This window comes from Saccopteryx leptura, chromosome 3 (assembly GCF_036850995.1).
Source record: "Saccopteryx leptura isolate mSacLep1 chromosome 3, mSacLep1_pri_phased_curated, whole genome shotgun sequence".
NCBI classification, from domain to species: Eukaryota; Metazoa; Chordata; class Mammalia; order Chiroptera; family Emballonuridae; genus Saccopteryx; species Saccopteryx leptura.
The window spans coordinates 368,759,986-368,782,765 of NC_089505.1; the positions used below are offsets into that span (position 1 = coordinate 368,759,986).

The window sequence follows — 22,780 nt, forward strand, 5'->3', positions numbered from 1 at the left end:
TACCTGCTCACCCTTTAGGCCCTCTCTCTGCACCTGAGGGACAAACCAGTGTCAGCAAAGGAGGTGGCATTTTCTCCAGACTCAAGCTCCCTGGGCTCCAGGGAGGGCGTGCGCCCGGCGTGCGGGAACGCAGGGGGGCCCGACGGCTCTGGACTGGACCCCGCTCTCCGTGGTGCAAGCCCAAGCCCGGCCTGTGCTCTTCCAGGAGTCCGCCTCCTCCCCAGAGACAGGGACCCTTTCCAGCACGCCATCCTACCAGCTCGGAACCCCAGGTCCCAGCCAGGGGGACCGCCCCACTTACCACAGAGCCCGGCACGCCAGGTGGTCCAGCCGGCCCCGCGTCCCCCTGCGGAGAAACGACGAGCATTTCAACAGAGTGTGCGTAGCCTCTTTCCCCCCACTATCCCCCCCTCCTCTGAGGGCCTTGCACGTTCATGCGGGTCCACGAGACCCCTTCCTCCTCTGCACCCCACCGCACGTGGGGCCGCCACGCCAGGTCCACTCCCTCCTGCGACACACTCCAGCTTTCTGAGGGAGGAGACGGGACTTCCCTTCTGCTACATCCGGTCCAGTGCCAGGTCTGGCTGGTGCTTTTGTAACCATTCTCTGCTCAAAGCAGCCCTTGTCCATCTATTTGACGAGCGCCGGCTTGCACCAGCGCCGTGTCAGATGCACCGAGCGCAGTGAGCGCACCTTAGGGTACGTTCCCTCTGCCAAGTCCAGGGTTCAGCACACGGTCAGCATCCAATAAACAGTTATCGGATAAATAACTAAGACAGATGGCGAGACAATCCTCATCCAGCTCAACAAGTAATGAGGAATAAGACTCATGTTGTCCCCTCCTCCATGACCACTGGGGTACCAGGCGGCGATGACCATGTCTGGATCAGACTTCTCGGGTGTGAATCAAGTCCTGGTTCTACCTAGGGGTCTATCTGTCAACGGTGGCCGCAGAAAACTCCCCTGCTATTACTATGTTGCCCTATGTCTAACACAAGGACACAACCTGTAGCCAATGTCCCCACATATGGCTTGGGGACATAACTTTTCATTTTCCCTAGAGGCTAGTGCAGGGGACATGTGAAACATTCAGAAACTACTGTCGCCTACGCCGGCAATGAATGAATGAGTTGCCGAAGAAATAAGAAAACCGAGAGGTAAGAATGAATGTGGCTCAAGGCACGCCTGTCACCCTTCACTGCACTGGGGTTCTGGCATATGCAAGCCTGTCACCCTTCACTGCACTGGGGTTCTGGCACATGCACGCCTGTCACCCTTCACTGCACTGGGGTTCTAGCACACGCACGCCTGTCACCCTTCACTGCACCGGGGTACTGGCACATGCACGCCTGTCACCCTTCACTGCACCGGGGTTCTGGCACATGCACGCCTGTCACCCTTCACTGCACCGGGGTACTGGCACATGCACGCCTGTCACCCTTCACTGCACCGGGGTTCTAGCACACGCACGCCTGTCACCCTTCACTGCACCGGGGTTCTAGCACATGCGTGCCTGTCACCCTTCACTGCACTGGGGTTCTGGCACACGCACGCCTGTCACCCTTCGCTGCACTGGGGTTCTAGCACACGCACGCCTGTCACCCTTCACTGCACTGGGGTTCTAGCACACGCACGCCTGTCACCCTTCACTGCACCGGGGTTCTAGCACACGCACGCCTGTCACCCTTCACTGCACTGGGGTTCTAGCACACGCACGCCTGTCACTCTTCCTGCACCGGGGTTCTAGCACACGCACGCCTGTCACCCTTCATTGGGGTTCTAGCACACGCACGCCTGGGGTTCTAGCACACGCACGCCTGTCACCCTTCCTGCACCGGGGTTCTAGGACACGCACGCCTGTCACCCTTCACTGCACCGGGGTTCTAGCACACGCACGCCTGTCACCCTTCCTGCACCGGGGTTCTAGGACACGCACGCCTGTCACCCTTCACTGCACCGGGGTTCTAGCACACGCACGCCTGTCACCCTTCCTGCACCGGGGTTCTAGCACACGCACGCCTGTCACCCTTCACTGCACCGGGGTTCTAGCACACGCACGCCTGTCACCCTTCACTGCACCGGGGTTCTAGGACATGCACGCCTGTCAGCCTTCACTGCACTGGGGTTCTAGCACACGCACAGAACATGCTTTCTCTGGTACCGAAACTGACATGGTCACAACCCCGGTGTCCCCACCACGGCCCAAGACTTGAAGGAGAAATCATCTCTCCATAGCCTCAGATGTTTTTCTCAAATCTCAGTGGATGATGTTTTTAATAGACTTTAGCGTTGAACGAGACGCCCTACTTTTCTGGGCCTCGTGCTCTCCTCTGCAAAGCGAGGCGGGGTTCAGAAAGACCAGCTCTGTGATTCCGGGACTTTCTCCCACGGTAAACCAGCCAAGGTTCGTCTCCATGGTGTCCTCTCAGAACGAGCTGAGAGGCACTTGTCACCCGAGCACCGCTGGTCTCGAGTGTCCCACGCAGTGCCCCAGACCCTGCCACGACCCTGACCTCGTCTGCTCACTTCTACTGCATTCGTCGTAGTAACCAGTAACCACTCAGCTGCTTCCCAAACAGGAGGAACCAAAAAAAACATATAAATGAGGTGGAAGTGTAGAATTTATAATAACCAATCTCTCCCTTCTCTCTCACACACGTGCACACACACACACGCACACGTGCACACACGCACACACACGTGCACACACGCACACACAGTAGCAGGAACGAGTCGTCACCAGATCCAAACTTCAAGGATCCTTCCTTCCTACTTATTTTGAGGAGTTAGCATCTTGTCAAGGCACTGCGAGAAGACTCTAAAATCCTGACATCGGGATAACACAACAAGGTGAAATGCTCAACTCTAAAAATACTGAGACGGAGAGAAAATAATTAACTCAGCTCGAACGGCAGCCCCGGCGAGTGGGTTTGGCAGACGTCAACATTCCCCGGCCCGCGGACCCCACCGAGGTCTCCGCTGCCTGCAGGTCAGTTTATGTATCTATCACATGACCCCGTCTGCCCCCAGTCAGACCGCTCTCCTCCTGTGCGCTCAGCTCAGCGTCTGCTGGGCACCCGTCTCGTGGGCTGTGACCTCCTCCTGAGCTCAGTGACACTGATGAGGGGACGCACCTCTGGTCGCTCCCGTCTCAGTGCAGCTGCCCCCCCTGCCCGCCCTGCCCCCGCCCAGCCGGTCTCCAGCCCTGTCGGAATGTCGGACGTCCCCCCAGGGGCCTGTCCCAGAGCCCTGTGCTCAGGCGCGCCAGCTGTACCGCGTCACCCTCCCGCTGTGATCCGGGTCACACCACACTGTCCCAGTCCTGTCCCCTGTCCCCTGGCTGCTCGGTAAGGTCTCTGTCATCGCATCCCTCCTCACAGCGCCTCACGATCTGCCAGGACTTCCTACATGTGGGGTGTTCGGCTGAGACACAGAGTGGAGGCTGGCTAGGAAAACGTTCGAGAATAGGTGACCGGAATGACAAGAGACACTCTACTGTTTATGAAAGACCCGGTAAAACAAAAACAAACAAAAAAAATCAACAAAGAACAAAAAAACCCATACTTTGTAAACACTGCAGAGGAGAGAGGAAAAGGAAAAGAACTTGTAAGACGTTTAAAATGTATTCCTGGCCTGCCTTAGTCCAAAAGCAATTTAAGTAGCATAATTTTTCACTATGTCTGAATATGATATACTAGGAGTTTATTAAAGAAACGTTTATACCTTAAAGTAGAAAAAAATGAAATACGGTCACCAGAAATTACTTGCTAGCCGAGCTCCTGTGCTTGCTCCCTGAACTCCGGCCTGGCCCCCACTGGCCTGGCCCCCACCGCCCGCCCCGCAAGTCCCCGGGCCCTGACTTGCTCAGACCGGCTGCTCACCCTCCTGCCTGTCCAGAGCCCAGCGCCACCTCCCAGCCCGGTGCCCAGCTTACCTTCTCTCCGCGGGGCCCGGCCACGCCGGGAGGGCCAGGTCTTCCCTAGGAGAGGAGGAGAGGCGGACAGTCAGCGGCCGTGAGGAGAAGAGAGAGGTCCAGGGGACGCTCTGGCCCCAGAAGACACGGGTGACCTCAGGCCAGACTTCTCGGACTGTGCTTACTGCCAGAAAGTTCCTCCGGAACTAACACCTCGTGGGGTGCCCCCCGGACCCACGCTGGGGCCGCAGCGTGGAAAACACATGCTGAGCCAGCAGAGGGCGTTTCCCGGGGGGCACGAGAGACAATCAGAGAGAACTGGAGAGAGGCCGGAGACCAGCAACCCAGCCCGGCTTTAGGCACAGGCGGCGGGAGTGTGGTGGGCGGGGTGGGGTAGGGGAGAGCCAGTGCCGTCCGGAGCGGGAGTGAGGAGGGCCTGGAGCCCCCCCCCGCCCCCACTCACAGCCACGAGGAAGAACCTGGGAGACAGTCGCACACTCAGCATCCGTCCCCCTGGACGAGAGCTTTCGTAGGGACTCCCCCAGCGGGGTGACTGGAGGCGCCCTCTCACCTCCTTTACCCTGTCAGTAGCGAGCGTCAGAACAGAGCCCGCATGCCCCCCAGTGGAGCGGACCCCCCAGGACGCTCACTGTCCCTGCTTCCTCAGACCCTGCTCTGGGGCCTCCATGCCTCGCATTTTATCTGTCAGTTTACTGCTGTCGCCACCCTCCCGTGGGGCGGGGCCTTTGCTTCCGTGGCCACCGCCACCCAGGTGTGTGTGGAGCTAAGAGCCAGCCTGGCACAGAGGGCGGCACACTGGACGCTCGTCAGCAACAACAACGAATACATGACGGCGCATCCACACCACAGAGTACTAAGTGGCCACTGAGTCATGGCCTTGGTGAACGTTTAAGGAAATGGTCATGGCCCTGGCCAGTTGGCTCAGTGGTAGAGCATCGGCCCAGAGTATGGACATCCTGGGTTCAATTCCTGGTCAGGGCACACAAGAGAAGTGACCATCTGCTTCTCCAGCCCTCCCCCTCCCCCCTTCTCTCTCACTCTCTCTCTTCCCCTCCCGCAGCTATGGCTTGAATGGTTGGAGCAAGTTGGTCCCAGGTGCAGAGCATGGCTCCATGGCCTTGCCTCAGGTACTAAAACAGCCTGGATGCTGACCAGCGGAGCAACAGCCCCAGATGGCAGAGCATCGCCTGGTAGGGGCTTGCTGGGTGGATCCATGTCAGGGAGCATGCAGGACTCTGTCTCTCTGCCTCCCTGCTTCTCACTTAAGAAAAATTAAAAAAAAAAAAAAACATAAAATGGTTACATGTTCATTTATGACATAATGCTAAGAGAAGTGGGCAAGATATGATTTCAATTTGTTAAGCTACAATAAATTCAAAGTAAGACATTATTTCCGGGTGATGAGATTAACTAAAATTTCATTTCTATTAATATATAATAATATATTGAAATTAATTATAAATTTATATACCAAATATATTAACTTATGTAGTTAATTATTTTATCTATTTTATTATTTCTTTTTAGATTTTATTTATTCATTTTTAGAGAGAGAAGAAAGAGAAAGAGAGGGAGAGAGAGAAGGGGGGAGGAGCAGGAAGCATCAACTCCCACGTGAGCTTTGACCAAGCAAGCCCAGGGTTTGAACTGGCAACCTCAGCATTCCAGGTCGATGCTTTATCCACTGCGCCACCACAGGTCAGGCCTAATTATTTTATCTGTAAACTAGTAACATAAACTTATTACTGACTGATAACGTTGATGCATTTAAGTCTACTAAACAAATTAGTGTATTTGTAATTCTCTTCAAGCAGATGTATGATTTTAGTTTCTATTTAGTTTAAACCATTGAACCATTTAAATATTTAAATGGAGTTACTTTTTAGACAATACATTCACATCGTTCATAGTGTAAATGCATAAACATTTCCTTCCAACCCCACCTGCCAGCCACCGAGGGACCACTTCAGGGACAAGCAGGAGAGCAAATTATCCGTTTTGTGACCGTCCATCCCAGGACGGCCCGCACTGTCCATGCACTTCCCACACCACACTACACCTCCCCCCTGACCCACGATAAATCTTACAGAACGTCCGCATCAGCTCGGCAGGAGTCTCGTCATCTCCACATCTCCAGAGCATCCCGTGTCTAGACACGCTGATCTAGTCAACGCGTTCCTCACTAGTGAGCACTAGGGCGGTGTGTAATCTTTGCCTCTCCTGGGCCTGACTGCCATGGATACGTCACTTTGAACACGTGAGCGTCACCCGTGAGACCTTGACCTCCCTGAATGCGCTCCTATCACTGAGGTTGGGATGGATTAAAAGTGCCGGCTTCTCGGCGATCCCTCAGCGCTGGTGTTGCAGGAGCCCACGTGTGACCCTGAGCCAGGGCTGGTCGCGAGGCTTGCTGGAGCGTCCGGCTGCGCAGGACCGCGGCCAAGCCCCCCCCCCCCCCCCCCCCCCCCCCCCCCCCCGGCCCCGTGGAGCTCTGCGTCGGACGCCCGCCGACCCTGTCCTCCAACAAAAAGCAGCCCCCCCACCCGTGCCCACGCCCACCGACCCTGTCCTCCAACAAAAAGCAGCCCCCCCACCCGTGCCCACGCCCACCGACCCTGTCCTCCAACAAAAAGCAGCCCGCCCATCCGTGCCCACGCCCACCAACCCTGTCCTCCAACAAAAAGCAGCCCCCCCATCCGTGCCCACGCCCACCAACCCTGTCCTCCAACAAAAAGCAGCCCGCCCACCCGTGCCCACGCCCACCAACCCTGTCCTCCAACAAAAAGCAGCCCGCCCACCCGTGCCCACGCCCACCAACCCTGTCCTCCAACAAAAAGCAGCCCCCCCACCCGTGCCAACGCCCGCCGACCCTGTCCTCCAACAAAAAGCAGCCCGCCCACCCGTGCCCACGCCCACCGACCCTGTCCTCCAACAAAAAGCAGCCCGCCCACCCGTGCCCACGCCCACCGACCCTGTCCTCCAACAAAAAGCAGCCCGCCCACCCGTGCCCACGCCCACCGACCCTGTCCTCCAACAAAAAGCAGCCCGCCCACCCGTGCCCACGCCCGCCGACCCTGTCCTCCAACAAAAAGCAGCCCGCCCACCCGTGCCCACGCCCACCTACCTGCTCTCCAGTCTCCCCGGGCTTCCCGGGGAATCCGTCCAGGCCGCGCTCCCCCTGGAAAGAAACAAGGAAAATGAAGAGATGAAGAGCAGACGACGTCCCCATGGCCAATGCCGGGGGAGCAAAGGCCCTCCGCGTCCGGCTGGACCGCGCTCTGCTCTCCCCAGGCACCTGCAGACGCCGGACAGCCAAACACACACACACCACGGCCCAGGGTTTAAGTGTACTGGGGGTCAAGGAGCACAAGTCAAAGGTCAGAGAAACCGGATTCCTATCCCTGCTTTTCATTTCCCAAGCCTGTGGCCAAGGGCCGGCCAGGGAGCCTCTCTGAATCCCAGTCTTCTCATCTCACAGGTCTTCATGGGGCTCCAACAAAGCAGTGCCTGTGTGGGGGGCTGTGGTGCAGCTCGTAAGACTGAGGGCACACTGTACCCATCGCCCATGCACCCGGGCGTAGCACGAGCACCCACCACACTCTCAGTGCTGGGAGTGGACCTGAGAGTTCACGCTGGCTCACGGCGGGCCGCCATCCAGCACCCGCCCCCGTGCACGTGCAGACAGCGCTGGGTTTGGGTCTCCATTAGCTGTGCAATCCTGGGCACAGCCTGTCAGCTGCATCCATGACTCCTGTTGAGTGAGGTAATCCCTTCCTCGGCAAGGAGACGCGCTGCCTGACGCACCAGGGAGCAGGAGACGCGCTGCCTTACGCACCTGGGAGCGGGAGACGCGCTGCCTGACGCACCTGGGAGCAACAGCACCCCGCGCAGCCACACACGGGCTGTGTGGCCAGAGCCCACAGATGTCCCTGGGTTCCACGCAGAGTTAACTCCTTGTCCAGTGCTCCCGGCCAGGGTCCTCCTCGGGCGGGGCCCCCTGCACAGCCGACGGAGGAAGGTGACCGGGAGAGGCAGGTGCACGCGCAGGTGGGTCCAGCGGCCACGGCTTCCCTCCCAGGGAACACGCACAGCACGCACCACACGTCCTTTCTGTTCCCACGTGCTGTTCCCTCTGCTGGCTTCTCAGCACCCTCAGGGCTCACTGTCACCTCTTTGCCCTTCCACTCCAAATCATCAGCTCCATCCTCACGGTCTCAGAGCTTTTAACTCGATAAGCCTCTATTTTCCCTGCTCTCTCCTTGTCTCTCACACGAGGACATGACATGTCCACTCCTCTGCTCCATGTCCCAGTGCCCAGTCCGGAGAAGCACCGTGTGGCCCTCAGATGACATTTATTAAATGCCTGGAAGACTGCCTGTGAAAATTATTTTAAACTCTCCTATTTTCCTATGACTTTTTCACGAATTTCTTTCTTTGTATTTTTTTTTTCTAAAGGTCGGCCTGTCTCTTCCGGGAGGCCTTTTCTTCGCGTGGTCCGAGATTCTGCCACGTGAGTCTCGGGGCGCGGCCCGCGGCGGTCGGCTCTGACTCTGTGGTCCACCCCGGCGGCTGCGGGCCACAGTGGGGCCTGCGGACAGGCGGGAGCTTTCCTCCTTGGTGTGGAGGGCCGGGCCTCCTGGGGACCGCTGCCTCTCTGGGGAGTGGGCCCTCTCTGCCTGAGGACAAAAAGTATTGCTTCCACGGGCCAGCTCGAGCACAAGGGGGGGTGGGAGTGTGTAAGGAGCCCCCCCAGCGGCTCCAAGTGCACGGCCCAGTTAGTCAGCGAGAGCTGCCCCAGGGTCCCGTGCCCTGCGTCCACTGTCTGAGCTCCGGGCTTGTGGCAGAATCTCGCTAAGTTCAGCTGTTTGGTCGGTATCGTCTGTCCGCCGTGCCCCAGGGTTCTCCGCCCTGCGTCCACTGTCTGAGCTCCGGGCTTGTTGCAGAACCTCGCTAAGGTCGGCGGTTTGGTCGGTATCGTCTGTCCGCCGTGCCCCTATGCAAACTTCATCATCTATCATTTCCCATCCCTGACACGTTCTTTCAGAATCCTAGGGCAGGGACGTACATGCTTCCACCTGCAGGTACTACCCCACGTTCATTCTTCAAAGCCTCTCATCCCGTGGGCTCTGGGGAGGAGGGAGCAGCCGGCGTTGCCTCTGCCGGCCGACCCCACGTCCCTGGGGCCTCCGCTCCTGCTCTTTGCTCGGATGCTGTGAGGTCAGCAGGTCTGAAGATCACGGCAGGCGGGGACAGGCCCAGATGTAGAGCTGCTTGCCCCAGGGAGGCGCGCCCACATGGGAACGGAAACCTGGCTCCCTGGACCCTCCGACCCCACCCCCCGTCCCCCAGGTCCGGGCAGAGGTCCTGGAGGAGCAGGCACGACTCTCCCATTGACCCCACAGTGGCCGAGGTGGCGACGGCTTCCCGCCCAGGGAATCCAACCAGCTCCCTTGGAGCCAGGGGACCCGACAGCCTGAGGGGGTGCCCCTCGTCCAGGGCCACCCAGGGACGCAGTGGTGGAGCCAGGACCAGAGCCATGGCCTCCCGACTTCCGGCCAGAGCTCTCCTCCCCGCCATGGGCAGCCCAATGCACGTCACCCCAGAACACGACACTTCCAAGGGGCTCCGCACAAGAACGTGCGGTCAGCATTTGACTTCCCAAGTTCTTCCTGGAAGCGGGGGCCTGCCTGCCTGCCCCCCGTCCTTACTGCCTTGCATCTGCATTTCGAGATCAGTGGAGCCCAGAGTCGAGACTCCCCAGCTGCCACTCAGCACAGCTGTGGGCGCATGGCGAGGGCCCGGCTGGACGCACGGTCAGCAACCCGCACGGCTGGGCGGCACACGGAGAGCGGGGCTGGGGACATGCTGGGTGCTGACACACGTGGCTCCTCGTTAGCGGGAGGGAGAGAGGAGGAGCAGGAGCAGCGGGTGGGGGAGAGCAGGGACGGGGCCGGACATGGCGACAGAGACAGAAGAAGGGAGACAGCGGTCTCCACAGCAGGGCCCCTAACTGCAATGCCCTCAGAGGCCCACCCGGGACATGAGTGGGAACATGAGTGGGGAGGAAACCCGGGGAAACTTGAGTTAGAGGTCAACCCTGAGAGACCGGGTCCCACCTGAGGGCTTGGCGCTCAGTTCTGCTCTGCAGCTGCCGGCTTCTGCTGGGCTTTGTCACCACCACACTGACCACACAAGCACAACTGAGGACAGGGCGTGGACGGCTGGCCGCCAGCTTGCTCCTGGCACTGACCAGGCGGCAGCCGGGCTCTCGGGGGCAGGAGTGGGGGGCAGGGACCAGCGGCCAACCTCACAACACAGACGCTAAGCCTGCCTCTCCCACTCTCCAGCCGGGCCAGTTACTGAGCAGCTCCGTGACTCAGTTTCCCATCTCCAAACACAAGGAGTGAGCTAACACATGTGAGATGCTTACACAGTGCTGACATGGGAACGGTGTGCATTAAACACCTGTTAAGGCAAAGAAAGAGTGACTGTGGACCACGGGAATGGAGAGAAAAATAAATCAGGTCCAAGGGGCCGGCAGGAGCAGAGTGTCACAGGAGAGGAAGGGTGTGAGCCGGGGTGGGGGACAGAAGGGGCCACAGAGGAGAGCCACGGGCGAGCGAGGAGTCAGCTCTGAGCCCTAATCCGGACTCGGCCAACGCCGGCTGCCGCCTGGAGTCTGCACCCCTCTGGGTCTCGGTCTCCTGGTGGGTGGAGACAGTAAGACACGAGGAAAGGGGCGCACGGTGGTTGCAGCACAAAATCCCAAAGCTCTCTTCTCATTTCCACGTCCCTTCGGTGCCAGGGAAGGGGGTATGCAGACCAGGGGAGGCTCACTCCTCATCCAGAGCCCCTTCCGGTGCCAACTACAGAGACAGGACGCGATCGCCTTTCCGATTCACATCACTCCTGTGACAGATCGCCCCCCGCTCCCCGGAGTCAGCAAAGGAAGCCAGGTCTCGGAGATCCATCCAGTGGTCACCCGCAGGGTCCTGGTCTCCATCCCTCCAGGCCAGGCTCGCCGGCTGCGGCTCCCGGTCTCTGACAGCAGAGGGCGCGCACGCACCTCACTTACAGCACAAACACCTGAGCAGCCTTCCTCTTGGGCACTTTGGTCTGGACTCTGGACAATTCTCAGTTCTGGGTGTTGGTCACACATCCCGCATGGGAGGGTGTGTGGTGCGTTTCTCTCGCGCCGCTCGCTCCGACGAGGTTTACCGGATGACGGCGTGAATGTACCTTCGTGCGCAGCACACGGAGGGCACTCAAACCAGCACTTACCACGGTGAGACCTGGGGCCGCCCCAGCCAGCGCTTCTAGAACACGGGGAATTAGGGCGATGGTCCTGCACTTGTTTTCACAACTACCCTCGTCAGCTTCTCGGAGCTGCTGTCAGAGAAAGCTGCTGTGATCCCCTAAACGTCAGAGATCAGAGAAAGCTGCTGTGACCCCCTAAACGTCAGAGAGGCCAGACGCCTGTGCCAGGCCCCAGAGCTGGCGGAGGCGGCCCAGGGTGAGATTTTGGTTCTGATGGCTAGGGCCGCCCAGAAAGCCCTCCTGGGGCCGCAGGAGTGTGAGGGTCACAGCTGTCCCAGAGCACGGCTCTCCGCTGCGTCCCACGGTGGCCCCTTCACGGGCGGACCCTCTCTCTGTGACTGGCCAGGTCCACCTTACGACCCCAAGTTCGGAAGCCCCTGCCCAGCCCATTCGGGCCTCGCTGCCCTGCAGTCACCAGGACATCCCGTCTCCACGCCTTGCCGTGCCGGCTGAGGCACCTTCGGGAAAAGGCCCGGAGCAGGGGCTGTGCCCCACCTCACAGAGCACGCCCGGCCACGTGGCCGTCCGGCAGGACCTCGCTGATGGATGGCGCTGGCTCTCTCTGGCCTGGCTCCACGCCGGGTGAAGCCGGGCAGCTGGACGGGCCTGTCTCGAAGGGAGAAGATGGAAACTTCCTTCTTGCTGATGTAAGAAATCAGGTTGGTGAGAAACAGTCTGTCTCGAGGACCTGTCAGACGCGGGCGCTGGAATGCAGCCCGGGGGACCCTGCTGACCAGGTTTCTCGTCTGACAGATGGGAACACGGAGGTGCAGAGAAGGGGCCAGCTGTCCTCCGAGTCACCCAGAAGGTCCGCACTGGAGTCAGAAATCACCCCCAACGCTGAGCTGGCAGCGCCCAGCACGAGCACTCTCTCACCTCCTCCGTCCCCCTCTCTCTGTCTTTCCACTTCCCAATACATGGTACATGGCACTCAGCACTGCCCTAAGCATTTTGCAAATATTAACTCACTGAAGGCCCATAGGAGCCTTATGGGACAGATACAGGTCCTCTTGGCACTGAGGACATGTGACACCCAGAGGTTAAACAACGCTCCGAGAGCCACACTGCTTGCAGAGCCTTGCTCTGGGACATGACGCAGGCGGGGGATTCAGAGTCACCGTGCAGGGCTTCCTCCATGCCACAGCAATGCTGCCTGTGGTGGCCTGGAGACGGAGGGACAGGGACGCCGGCTGACTTCCCGTCCTGGACTGCACGGCAGGTGCACGTGCTCGAGCACACACACTTGTACACAGGTGTGCACATGGGTGCGTGCACACACACACAAGCACACATACACATGCACACAGGTGCCCGCACGAGCACATGCGCATACACACACACAAGCACACATATGCATGCACAGGTGTGCGTGTGGGTGCGTGCACGCACACACACTAGCACACACATACTTGCACACGGGTGCACACACAGGCGCGTGCACACACACACAAGCACACAGGTGCACACATGGGCACATGCATAGACACACACGCACACACACACTTGCACACAGGTGCATGCACACACACATACAAACAGGCACAGAGAGGACAGTCCCAGACACCCTCTTCTTTCTACAGAAAGCTGCATGAGTATTTGAAGCAGCTGTAAATACCTTTTCTCCTCGGAGTCCCCGTTCCCCTCGTTCTCCTTGGAGACCCTGGGAGGAGAGGAAAGGATTAGTAACAACACCTCAGGCCCAGCTTCCCTATTCCCACTGCACGAGGGCCCGAGGCCGCCTGGGACGGTGGCGGCGTCTCCCCGGGAAGTCCCACTGGGCGCTGGGGGCCGCCTGGGACGGTGGCGGCGTCTCCCCGGGAAGTCCCACTGGGCGCTGGGGGCCACCTGGGACGGTGGCGGCGTCTCCCCGGGAAGTCCCACTGGGCGCTGGGGGCCGCCTGGGACAGTGGCGGCGTCTCCCCGGGAAGTCCCACTGGGCGCTGGGGGTCGCCTGGGACGGTGGCGGCGTCTTCCCGGGAAGTCCCACTGCGCGCTTGGGGCTGCTCCCTTCCCTTGGGCCTGGCAGCAGAGCTTGGCCCCCGCCAGGAGGTGGTGAGCTCCCAGGGCCGGTCCCTGGCTGGGCCCCTGAGCTCCTCTGGCCAAGGTCAGGAAGGTGACTTCAGAGTCAGTCCCCACGGCCACCTGGAGCCTGTGACTCCATCACTGTCACCCCACTGCCACCTGGAGCCTGTGACTCCATCACTGTCACCCCACTGCCTTTGACACGTGTACAACAGTGTGTCCTCCGTGGACAGATGCTGGAGGGGGACTCGTCAGAGAGCCTGGGTCCCCAGCCCTGGGGGAGGGAGCAGAGCCCCTTCCAGAGCGCTGGACTTACCGGGGCTCCAACGTGGCCGGAAGGTCCGGGAAGTCCAGGTGGCCCCTGGGGTCCCTGCAGAGGAGTGTCCACAAGAAGGTTTGGGAGAGGGAAGGGAAGGCAGGAGCAGAGGCAGCCCTCAGTCAACACCCTGTGGGGGGGGACCCTCTGTCCCACCTGCCCTGTGCTGCCCACTGCTCCGCAAGGTCACACCAAGAGACCCTCACAGCCGCCGCCTCCTCTCTTTGGACCTCAAGCCACCCCCTGCCTGCCAGAGCCAAGACTCACACCCGATCCACTCACTTCCAAGGGCCAGCCAGCATAGGGTTGGGTCTGAGCTCTAATGAGGCCAGTGTGACAATTTCCATTGGCACTTGCCCCGGGACCTGTGCCCCTTGTCCCATGAGGTGGCCAGCACGTGTGCACGGCTGCTGACCAGCATGACTCTGCCTGGGGCCCGTGCGGCCTGGACTGCCCTGACCTCACCCAGAGACGTCCGCAGGGCCCAGGGGCTCCTCTGTTGCCTGAGCCATGAATTGTTACAGCTTTTAAGCAACTAATTTGGCACTATCTATTAAAAGTTATTAACATTACAACGTGCATTTCCTCAACCAGAGATAGGCCAACTTTTATCATCTATCCTACCGAAATAAAAATGCGGTAGGTAAGGAGAAAGACACACACATGCAAGCGATTATTGCTTCATTGATCTTAGTAAGAGGCAAGTGAAATTAGAAACCACTGCAGAGCCGTCCATAGAGGACAGGTGTGCAAATGACAAGGCATCTGTCTACGCGCTCTGAGGGGGGGAATGTCGGCGTCTGTCTGGCTGGTGTGGAAAGATGCCCTGACCTCTTCCCACATAATCGGCAGACGGTGAGTAGGCACCACTCGTCTCTGCAGGGATCTAGGGGTCGTGATGCCTGGACAGACACACCCAGGCGGCATGCGGCTGGGAGGAGGCTGGGCCGGGGTGCGTGTGGACACCTCCCTCCACCAAAAGCAGCCGGCTTGGCGTCCAGATCTGTCCACTGGGAACAGGAACGCGCTGGGAGCAACACTTACCCGCATGCCCACCTCGCCCGGCAGCCCCGGCTCCCCAGGCTCCCCCTGCACAGAGACAGCACAGCGTCACCAGCCCGCGGGACACGGGCCAAGCCACCCCGGGCCACCCAGAGCCGCGGCGCCCATTCCTGGGACTCAGCAGGCACCACGCCGCCATGGAACCCGCCCCCCGCCCCCGTGGGCAGAGACCCGCTCTGCCCAGAGCCCCTGCCCATGAGCAAAGGAGTCGCCCCTCGCGGGGAGCAGTGTCATCCCGACCCTCTCGCTCCTGGGTGGGAGGTCAGCGGGACCAGCGTGGGCAGGACCGTGGGGAAGCTGAGCCACTGGTGTGACTGCGAGGCCTTCACAGGGAGCTTGGTCACTTAGCGGGGAGTGAGACGGGGTCTGGAGAGTCACGGGGCTCCCCTTCTCTTCCAAGCCCTCCCAGGGCCCCCCATCCCGCAGTGCTCCGAGGCTGGATCACACGGTGCTGAAAGTTGCAAAGGGAGCGGGCGGGGGGCACCCAGACCTATCTCCACTGGGCTCTCGGTGGCGAGGAGCCACCCTTCCTCCCCAGAGCAGACCAGCACCCCTCCGGGCGGGGGGCACCCAGACCTATTTCCTGGGCTCTCGGTGGAGAGGAGCCACCCTTCCTCCCCAGAGCAGACCAGCACCCCTCCGGGCGGGGGGCACCCAGACCTATCTCCACTGGGCTCTCGGTGGAGAGGAGCCACCCTGCCTCCCCAGAGCAGACCAGCACCCCTCCGAGGGGAGAGCACGTCTGTCCGGGTTCTGGAGCATGGCCCGAGGCACAGGTGGACTGTCAGTCTTGTTGGGTGCCAGTAAGAGGGAGGTGGGCTGGCCATGCTGGACACAGGGTGCTGCTCGGGCCGCACCCCACTGCTCCAGCTACAAACTGGGGTCGTGGGCAAATCCCTCACCCTGGATCTCAACTGGGATCCAAGTCTGGGCACTGGGGACCCCAAGACCTCCCACACAGAATGGCTCATCAACGAGCTGGGGCACAGCTTCCAAGGACAGGCAGGCGGTGCCCGGTGGCATCAGCTGCTGCTGGGTTGTCAGAATCACTGGGCTGACCTCCAGGGACCCGGGAAGATGCTAACACACGTGAGCCCGAGCTCGGGCCCGGCCCTGGCAAAGGCCACCCCAGCAAAGGGCGGGGGCTCTGCCCGGAGGTCGCCCGCGCAGCACTGTCGTGTGGGAAGGGCAGTCGGAGCACACGTACCCTCACGCCTTTGCTGCCATCTCTCCCAGGGGGACCGGGTGGGCCCAGGGAACCCTAGGATGACAGGAAGAGAACAGCCATTACTACAGGAAGAGGGTGACACGGGAACAGGCTCCTGGCATGGTGGCACAGTGGACACGGGGACAGGCTCCTGGCAGGGTGGCACAGTGGACACGGGACAGGCTCCTGGCATGGTGGCACAGTGGACACGGGGACAGGCTCTTGGCATGGTGGCACAGTGGACATGGGGACACAGAGACAGGATCCTGGCATGGTGGCACAGTGGACATGGGGACACGGAGACAGGCTCCTGCATGGTGGCACAGTGGACACGGGGACAGGCTCCTGGCATGGTGGCACAGTGGACACGGGGACAGGCTCCTGGCATGGTGGCACAGTGGACACGGGGACAGGCTCCTGGCATGGTGGCACAGTGGACACAGGAAATAGGCTCCTGGCATGGTGGCACAGTGGACACAGGCCAGGCAGGACCGTGGCCCAGATTTTGCTCCTCAGAGAATGGTCCACCAACCTGCAGGCTGGGCATCACCTGGGAGAGCGTCACAAACGCAGGTCCTCAGACTGCCCTCCAGACCCACTGGGCTGCAGCTCCTCGTTCAACGAGACCGCCACGCGGAGTGAGCGCACCTGACAGTGTGAGGGGAGGAGCCCCGGCCCAGGTCCCTGCCCTCGCGCGGAGTGTGGCCACCTCACTCCCAGCTCAGTGCCGCCCACGGGGAGCAGAGCCCGGCTGGGCTGCCTGATTCTTGGTTGGGGGGCTGCCCTGGGCACTGTGGGATGACCGGCAGCATCCCTAGCGTGACAACCAAAAATGTCTCCGGAGACAGCCAAGTGCCCCTGGGAGCCAAAACTGTCCCCAGGGGAGAGCTGATGGACTAGGACACTTAATATTTTTAGGCTGGGCAAACTCCACAGGAAGGAATCACACAGAAGCCTGTGGCAAGCACACCCTGGGGGTGGGGGAGAGGAGACCAGGCCAGGCTGCTCACATCCCCCCCCCAAACACGCTCCTTGAGAGTTACTGGGTCAACTTCAAAACAGGGGACTCAGGCTTCCGGGCCCTCTCCCCCCATGTCTCATTCCAATCGAGGGTCCCTCCACGATCTCCAGCCCTGCTCTCCGCATTCCGGTCACATTTCCGTGTGACACCAAACCAGTGCACCTGTGGACAGGGGCCAGGCTGCCCAGCGCAGCGGTTCCAAGGAGCCAGAGTGGAGAGTCAGCCTCACTGACTGACTGACCAAGGCCGTCTCGGACGGGCGGGCTCTGGGCTCGGCGGGAGGTGTCCGCGGAAGACGCGCCCTGGTCCTCGGGGGCACGGGGGCAGGAAGAAGGGGCCCAGGGTCTTCTGTGGTGGCCACGTCCTTGAGACAAGTGGGAGCCCGTGGGGGGTGTTTCCTGGGGTCAGACCCCCCCCACCACCCTTCTGAGAGGGGCAGCACCTGGGGCAGCCCCCATCTGTACATCAGCACGAGGACGGATCCCGCCTCCCACCGGCTGTTTCCAAACTCAGCCACAGGTTGAGAGGTGACAGTGCAGACGGAAGTGATGCCCGAGGCCCCGAGCTCTGACCGAGCACTAATTGGCATAGTTTTCGTGAACTAGTACTAACCCTGGCTGACCTAACAGCAACAGCAAGATGTTATCAGTACAGTAAGACGGCAGGGGCGCTGCAGACGTGGCCGGCCCCATGTCTCCCTGAGCCTCGCCCGCACCTGCGCACTCCGTCTGTCCCCACGGTTCTGTGGGCTGCACCTGCTGTTGACACGCCGCGGTCTGTGAGGGGAGGCAGCTCCATGGCCAGCACAGGGGCACGGTGCTGGCATGCGAGCGTGGACCCTGGGCCCCGGAGTCAGCCCCCCTCGTCCTCACAGCCCTGAGCAGCGAGCCACACACAGCTGTTCACGGGACGCTCAGCCGTCCGGCAGACTGCGGCTGTCCCCACTGTGCACAGGGCCCACGAGCACGGTGACCGTGGCTTCCTCGTGGCCCCCAGTGGCTTCCTCGTGGCCCCCAGTGGCTTCCTCGTGGCCACACCAGCGACTTCCTCGTGGCCCCCAGTGGCTTCCTCGTGGCCACACCAGTGGCTTCCTCGTAGCCACACCAGTGACTTCCTCGTGGCCCCCAGTGGCTTCCTCGTGGCCACACCAGTGGCTTCCTCGTGGCCCCCAGTGGCTTCCTCGTAGCCACACCAGTGACTTCCTCGTGGCCCCCAGTGGCTTCCTCGTGGCCCCCAGTGGCTTCCTCGTGGCCACACCAGTGGCTTCCTCGTGGCCCCCAGAGGCTTCCTCGTGGCCCCCAGCGGCTCCCTCGTGGCCCCCAGGGGTTGGCACAAGCAGGTGAGGCCGGCTGGGCAGCAGACGCCCCATCCACCCTCTCCAGGGGTCTCCTGCCCAGTGTTTCCCCACACTTCCCTGGGAAAGTTCTGGCGCTCCGGCCCCTGCCCCACAGGAGGCGGGACCTGGGGTGAAGCCAGGATGCTGGGGGTCAGCAGCAGGTGGGTTCAGCCCCCACTCCCGGTCCATTTGCAAGGCCCACGTCTGCCCCCGGCCGCACCCCGCACGGGGCTGAGCAGACGGCCCGGCAGGGGCAGCAGCCCGCTCACCTCCACTGCTCCACACGTGAGGGCCGGGGTCACGGTCCGCCCCGGGGGCTGTCACAGGGGACGAGGACCTTCACCGAGGGGAGGCCGGGTCGGCTCCAGGGCTGGCTTTCCCGGTTAGGATGGTGGGTCCCTGGAAGGCCAACCTGCCTACCGGCTGCTGCAGCTGCAGGCGGAGGAGGGGTGTCCGGGTGGGGCCCTGCCTCCAGAGTAAAGGGGGGAGGGCACTGGGGCTCCCAGGATTGTCTAATAAAGGGAGCCAGGGAGGAGCCCGGAGAGTTCCGGAATCTTCTCTCCGCCCACAGGTGTCACAAGTCCACCCTTGCTGGTGGTCCCTCGTAGCTGCCCAACCAGTGACTGAGTGTGTGCTCTCTGCCATTCCCATGGTGGGAGTTGTGTGAGGTCAGCATGCAGGAGCTGTGTGAGGTCAGCATCAGTGTGACCTCTGCCCACTGCGCTCTGAGCACGTCAGTTCCGACCAGAGTCCTGCGGCCTTGCAGGGGCAGGGGTGACGACAGGGAGACCCTCCGACTGCAAGGCCAGCATGGGGGTGCGCAGCCCCAGGGACAATGTGACCAGCAGGGTGCTGGAGAAGCCCAGAGGTCTCGAGAGCCCAGCTGCACCCGCACACGCTGCCGCCATCGCTCAGGAGCGCCCCCCTTGGCCGAGGCGGTGACATGCGCCGAGTCCGCCTCCTCCTGTGAGCGGGGCACGGGTCCGCCTCCTCCTGTGAGCGGGGCACGGGTCCGCCTCCTCCTGTGTGCGGGGCACGGGTCCGCCTCCTCCTGTGAGCGGGGCACGAGTCCTCCTCCTGTGAGCGGGGCACGGGTCCGCCTCCTCCTGTGTGCGGGGCACGGGTCCGCCTCCTCCTGTGAGCGGGGCACGGGTCCGCCTCCTCCTGTGTGCAGGGCACGGGTCCGCCTCCTCCTGTGAGCGGGGCACGAGTCCGTCTCATTCTGTGTGCAGGGCACGAGTCCGTCTCCTTCTGTGAACGGGGCACGTGGACCAGGCTGCGGGGCCTGTGTCTCCTGGGGTCGTGGGCAGCTGGGCAAACTGCTTCGAGATGACTGGTGTCCCAGAACCGGCCGCTTCCGCCTGGGCAAGGGGGTGGCTACCCTTGCTGTGTATTCCGTAGCCAAGTGAGCAGGGGCCTCGGAGAGGCGAGCGTCTTCTTCGTTTGCGAGGGTGACGTCTCTCTTTGCATCTTACCTCACGGGGTTAGGAAGACCCAGACAGCCCCCTACAAAGAGACCCTGCTGAGAAAGCTCCACTTCCACATCTCAGAAGGCCCGGCCGCTCGTGAGGTGGGTGCCTGCTCTTACCAAAACTGTGTCCCCAAGAACAGGTCGACCTAACCCACGTGGTTTCATGTTTTAGTGTCACCTGACCTGGACGTCACAGCCGACCGCCGGCCCGTGACACACCTTCCCAAACCCTCCAGCCGCTCTCCCCACCAGCGTCCTGCAGCGGCTTTGACAGAGGACGTCGGGGCCCCAGGCTGCTGCCCCTGTCCCACAGGAAAGGCCCTCCGCCTCTCGGAGCCCAGTGTCAGCATCCCTGAGACGGGCTCACGCGGCTGTCAGGTGGGAGGGGAATCAAGATGCAAACTGTCAGCTCAAAACAGCATGAAAACCCCAGGTGTCTGCTGTCTGCCCTTGGGAACGGGAGCACTCCCCCAAGGCCGCGGGGCCGGACAGTGAACTAAATGTCCAGGAGACGGGCTGTCTGGGAGTTCGTGAGGTCAGGCACGGGGAGGTTTGTAGACAAAATACATGTAGCTAAGAATCCACAATAAAATACAGAAAAAGGAAAGAAACAGGGAGGGAGGGAGGGAGGGAGGGAGGGAGGGGAGGAAGGAAGGAAGGAAGGAAGGAAGGAAGGAAGGAAGGAAGGAAGGAAGGAAGGAAGGAAGGAAGGAAGGAAGGAAGGAAGGAAGAGGGAGAAGGAAGAGGGGGAAGGAAGAGGGGGAAGGAAGAAAGAGTGAGAGAGAGAAAGAGGAAAAAGGAGAGAAAGGGGGCGAGAAGAGAAAAAGCAGAGGGTGGAGGAGAGCACCCGATGGAGGGAGAAGGGTCTGGACCCCCTGCAGCCACTCCCCCTGGGCAGACAAGGGGCGCCCCTTCTGGGCCTGCACCCCACCCCCGCTGGAAGGGGGAGGCCAGGAGCGTTGGTGCTCGGCCCCAGCTGGTGGGTAGGGTGCCCCAAGAGGTGCCGGAGGAAGGGCTTTGCTTGCACACGGGGAAAGCGGATGCTGTGGCTTTGGGTGAATGATCCAAACCTCATTCTTCACCTGGGAGAAGGAAATCGCTCCGGTGGAGAGGATGATGACAGTGCACCGGAGACCCGGTAAGGAAGGTGACCGGCGCTGGGACAGGGGCGACCCGCTGTGGACGCTGGCAGCTGGGACTCAACATCTGGGCCTCAGTTCCAAGTCAAGCTCTGACTTCCCTGCCACCACCCCCTCCCCCCGCCGCACCCCCACACAGCAGCCTCCGTGATCTCATCGGAGCAGGCGGGAGAGGGACAGCTGGCAGGAAGCGACCCGCCCACGCCCACTGGCAGAAGTAGAGCTCCAGGAACTGCGTGGACACCTCACTGGGCAAAACACAGAGAAAAGAGAGAACAGGTGTTTCCCCTGTTTTCGGTTAATTAACTCTCAGGGCCTTTTCCTAAATGCTGACAAAGAAACTGCTTCACGGCTAGAGGAGTGATGTGAGTGTTCTTGGTGCATTTGCTGGGAGCCAGAGCTGACCCTTCAGGAGGGGTCCGAGACGCCCTCTGGGCAGGGTCCCCGGTGTGGCTCCGGGACCAGCAGCACCAGCATTGCCCGGCCTGGTCTGGAAGGCAGATTCCCGGCCCCGGTGTAGCTCTGGGACCAGCAGCACCAGCATTGCCCGGCCTGGTCTGGAAGGCAGATTCCCGGCCCCGGCCAGCCCCACTGAGTCCAGCAGCACCAGCATTGCCCGGCCTGGTCTGGGAGGCAGAGTCCCGGCCCCACTGAGTTCAGCAGCACCAGCATTGCCCGGCCTGGTCTGGAAGGCAGAGTCCCGGCCCCACTGAGTCCAGCAGCACCAGCACTGCCCGGCCTGGTCTGGAAGGCAGATTCCCGGCCCCACTGAGTCCAGCAGCACCAGCACTGCCCGGCCTGGTCTGGAAGGCAGATTCCCGGCCCCACTGAGTCCAGCAGCACCAGCACTGCCCGGCCTGGTCTGGAAGGCAGAGTCCCGGCCCTGGCCAGCCCCACTGAGTCCAGCAGCACCCGCATTGCCCGGCCTGGTCTGGAAGGCAGAGTCCCGGCCCCACTGAGTCCAGCAGCACCAGCACTGCCCGGCCTGGTCTGGAAGGCAGATTCCCGGCCCCGGCCAGCCCCACTGAGTCCAGCACTCGGGACGGGCCTGGCCTGTTGGTCTCATAAGGGTTCCCAATGAGTCGGACTCCCGGTCAACGTTTGAGAACCACTTCTCGGGACTGACGAAAGGAGGCTGCAGGGTCAGACGACAAGCACTCAGGTCCAGGCTTGGCCACGTCGAGAGAGAAGCGCACCTGCTCCCGGTCACGTGGCTCACAAGCTCGTAAAACGAGGACCGTGATGTCTGCCCCCACCTAGTGAGTGGGTGCGCGGGACTTGTGAATACAGGAGCTGCTGTTACCCTTGGGGAGATGCTCGGAGGACTGCTGAGGCTGAACCGAAGAGAGTGAAGACCACCCCCACCTGTAAGTCAGCCCCACCGGGACACGCCGTCTAGTAACACCCCCAGGCTTCCCCAGGGGACAGGAAAGTAAAGTCCTTCTCAGGGGACAGGACCTGGCATCTCCCAGTGGGCGGCTGCCCCGGGGGCTGGGACCTCCCTGGTGCACAGGACACAGAGGACGTCACCGGCTGCATTAAAAAAAATGGAGCGCCATGCTGCTGTGACGATGACAACACTCAGCATTGCTGAGCACTTTTCTCAAACACAACTCATTTATTTACACGAGCCCACTCCATCCTCATAACCCCCCTCGGAGGCGGCTAAGATGACAGTGGCCGTTTTATAGATGAGAGAAGCGGGGGTCCCAGGGGTGGGGTAACTGCGAAGTGTCACCCAGCTGGGCGGGGTCTCACCCAGCCGGTCAGTGTCTAGGGTCCTCGCCCTCCGCCTCTGCTGTCCTCGCGGCCCAGCGGTCCAGCCGTCCGGCATCGGCCCTCCACAGAAGTGCCCCCACCCTCCTAGGCAGCCCTGGGTCCTGGGACCGGCCCAGTAGACTTGGCAAGTGTCTGAGTGTCTGACGGAGCTGGTGAAAAGTGCAGACCCCCCTGTC

The 22,780-nt window shown here is 61.3% G+C and overlaps 1 protein-coding gene across 1 annotated transcript in view; it reads right to left on the bottom strand.

Moving 5' to 3' along the window:
* Nucleotides 1-22,780, bottom strand: part of COL22A1 (collagen type XXII alpha 1 chain) — a gene marked incomplete at its 5' end in the record, with an annotated part of 223,216 nt that overhangs the window by 124,316 nt on the left and 76,120 nt on the right. Inside the window, 8 exons of the mRNA XM_066372771.1 lie at nucleotides 4-33; nucleotides 302-346; nucleotides 3,935-3,979; nucleotides 7,059-7,112; nucleotides 12,867-12,911; nucleotides 13,590-13,643; nucleotides 14,634-14,678; nucleotides 15,859-15,912. Coding sequence (XP_066228868.1) covers nucleotides 4-33; nucleotides 302-346; nucleotides 3,935-3,979; nucleotides 7,059-7,112; nucleotides 12,867-12,911; nucleotides 13,590-13,643; nucleotides 14,634-14,678; nucleotides 15,859-15,912 — 372 coding nt within the window. The remainder of the gene's footprint in view (nucleotides 1-3; nucleotides 34-301; nucleotides 347-3,934; nucleotides 3,980-7,058; nucleotides 7,113-12,866; nucleotides 12,912-13,589; nucleotides 13,644-14,633; nucleotides 14,679-15,858; nucleotides 15,913-22,780) is intronic.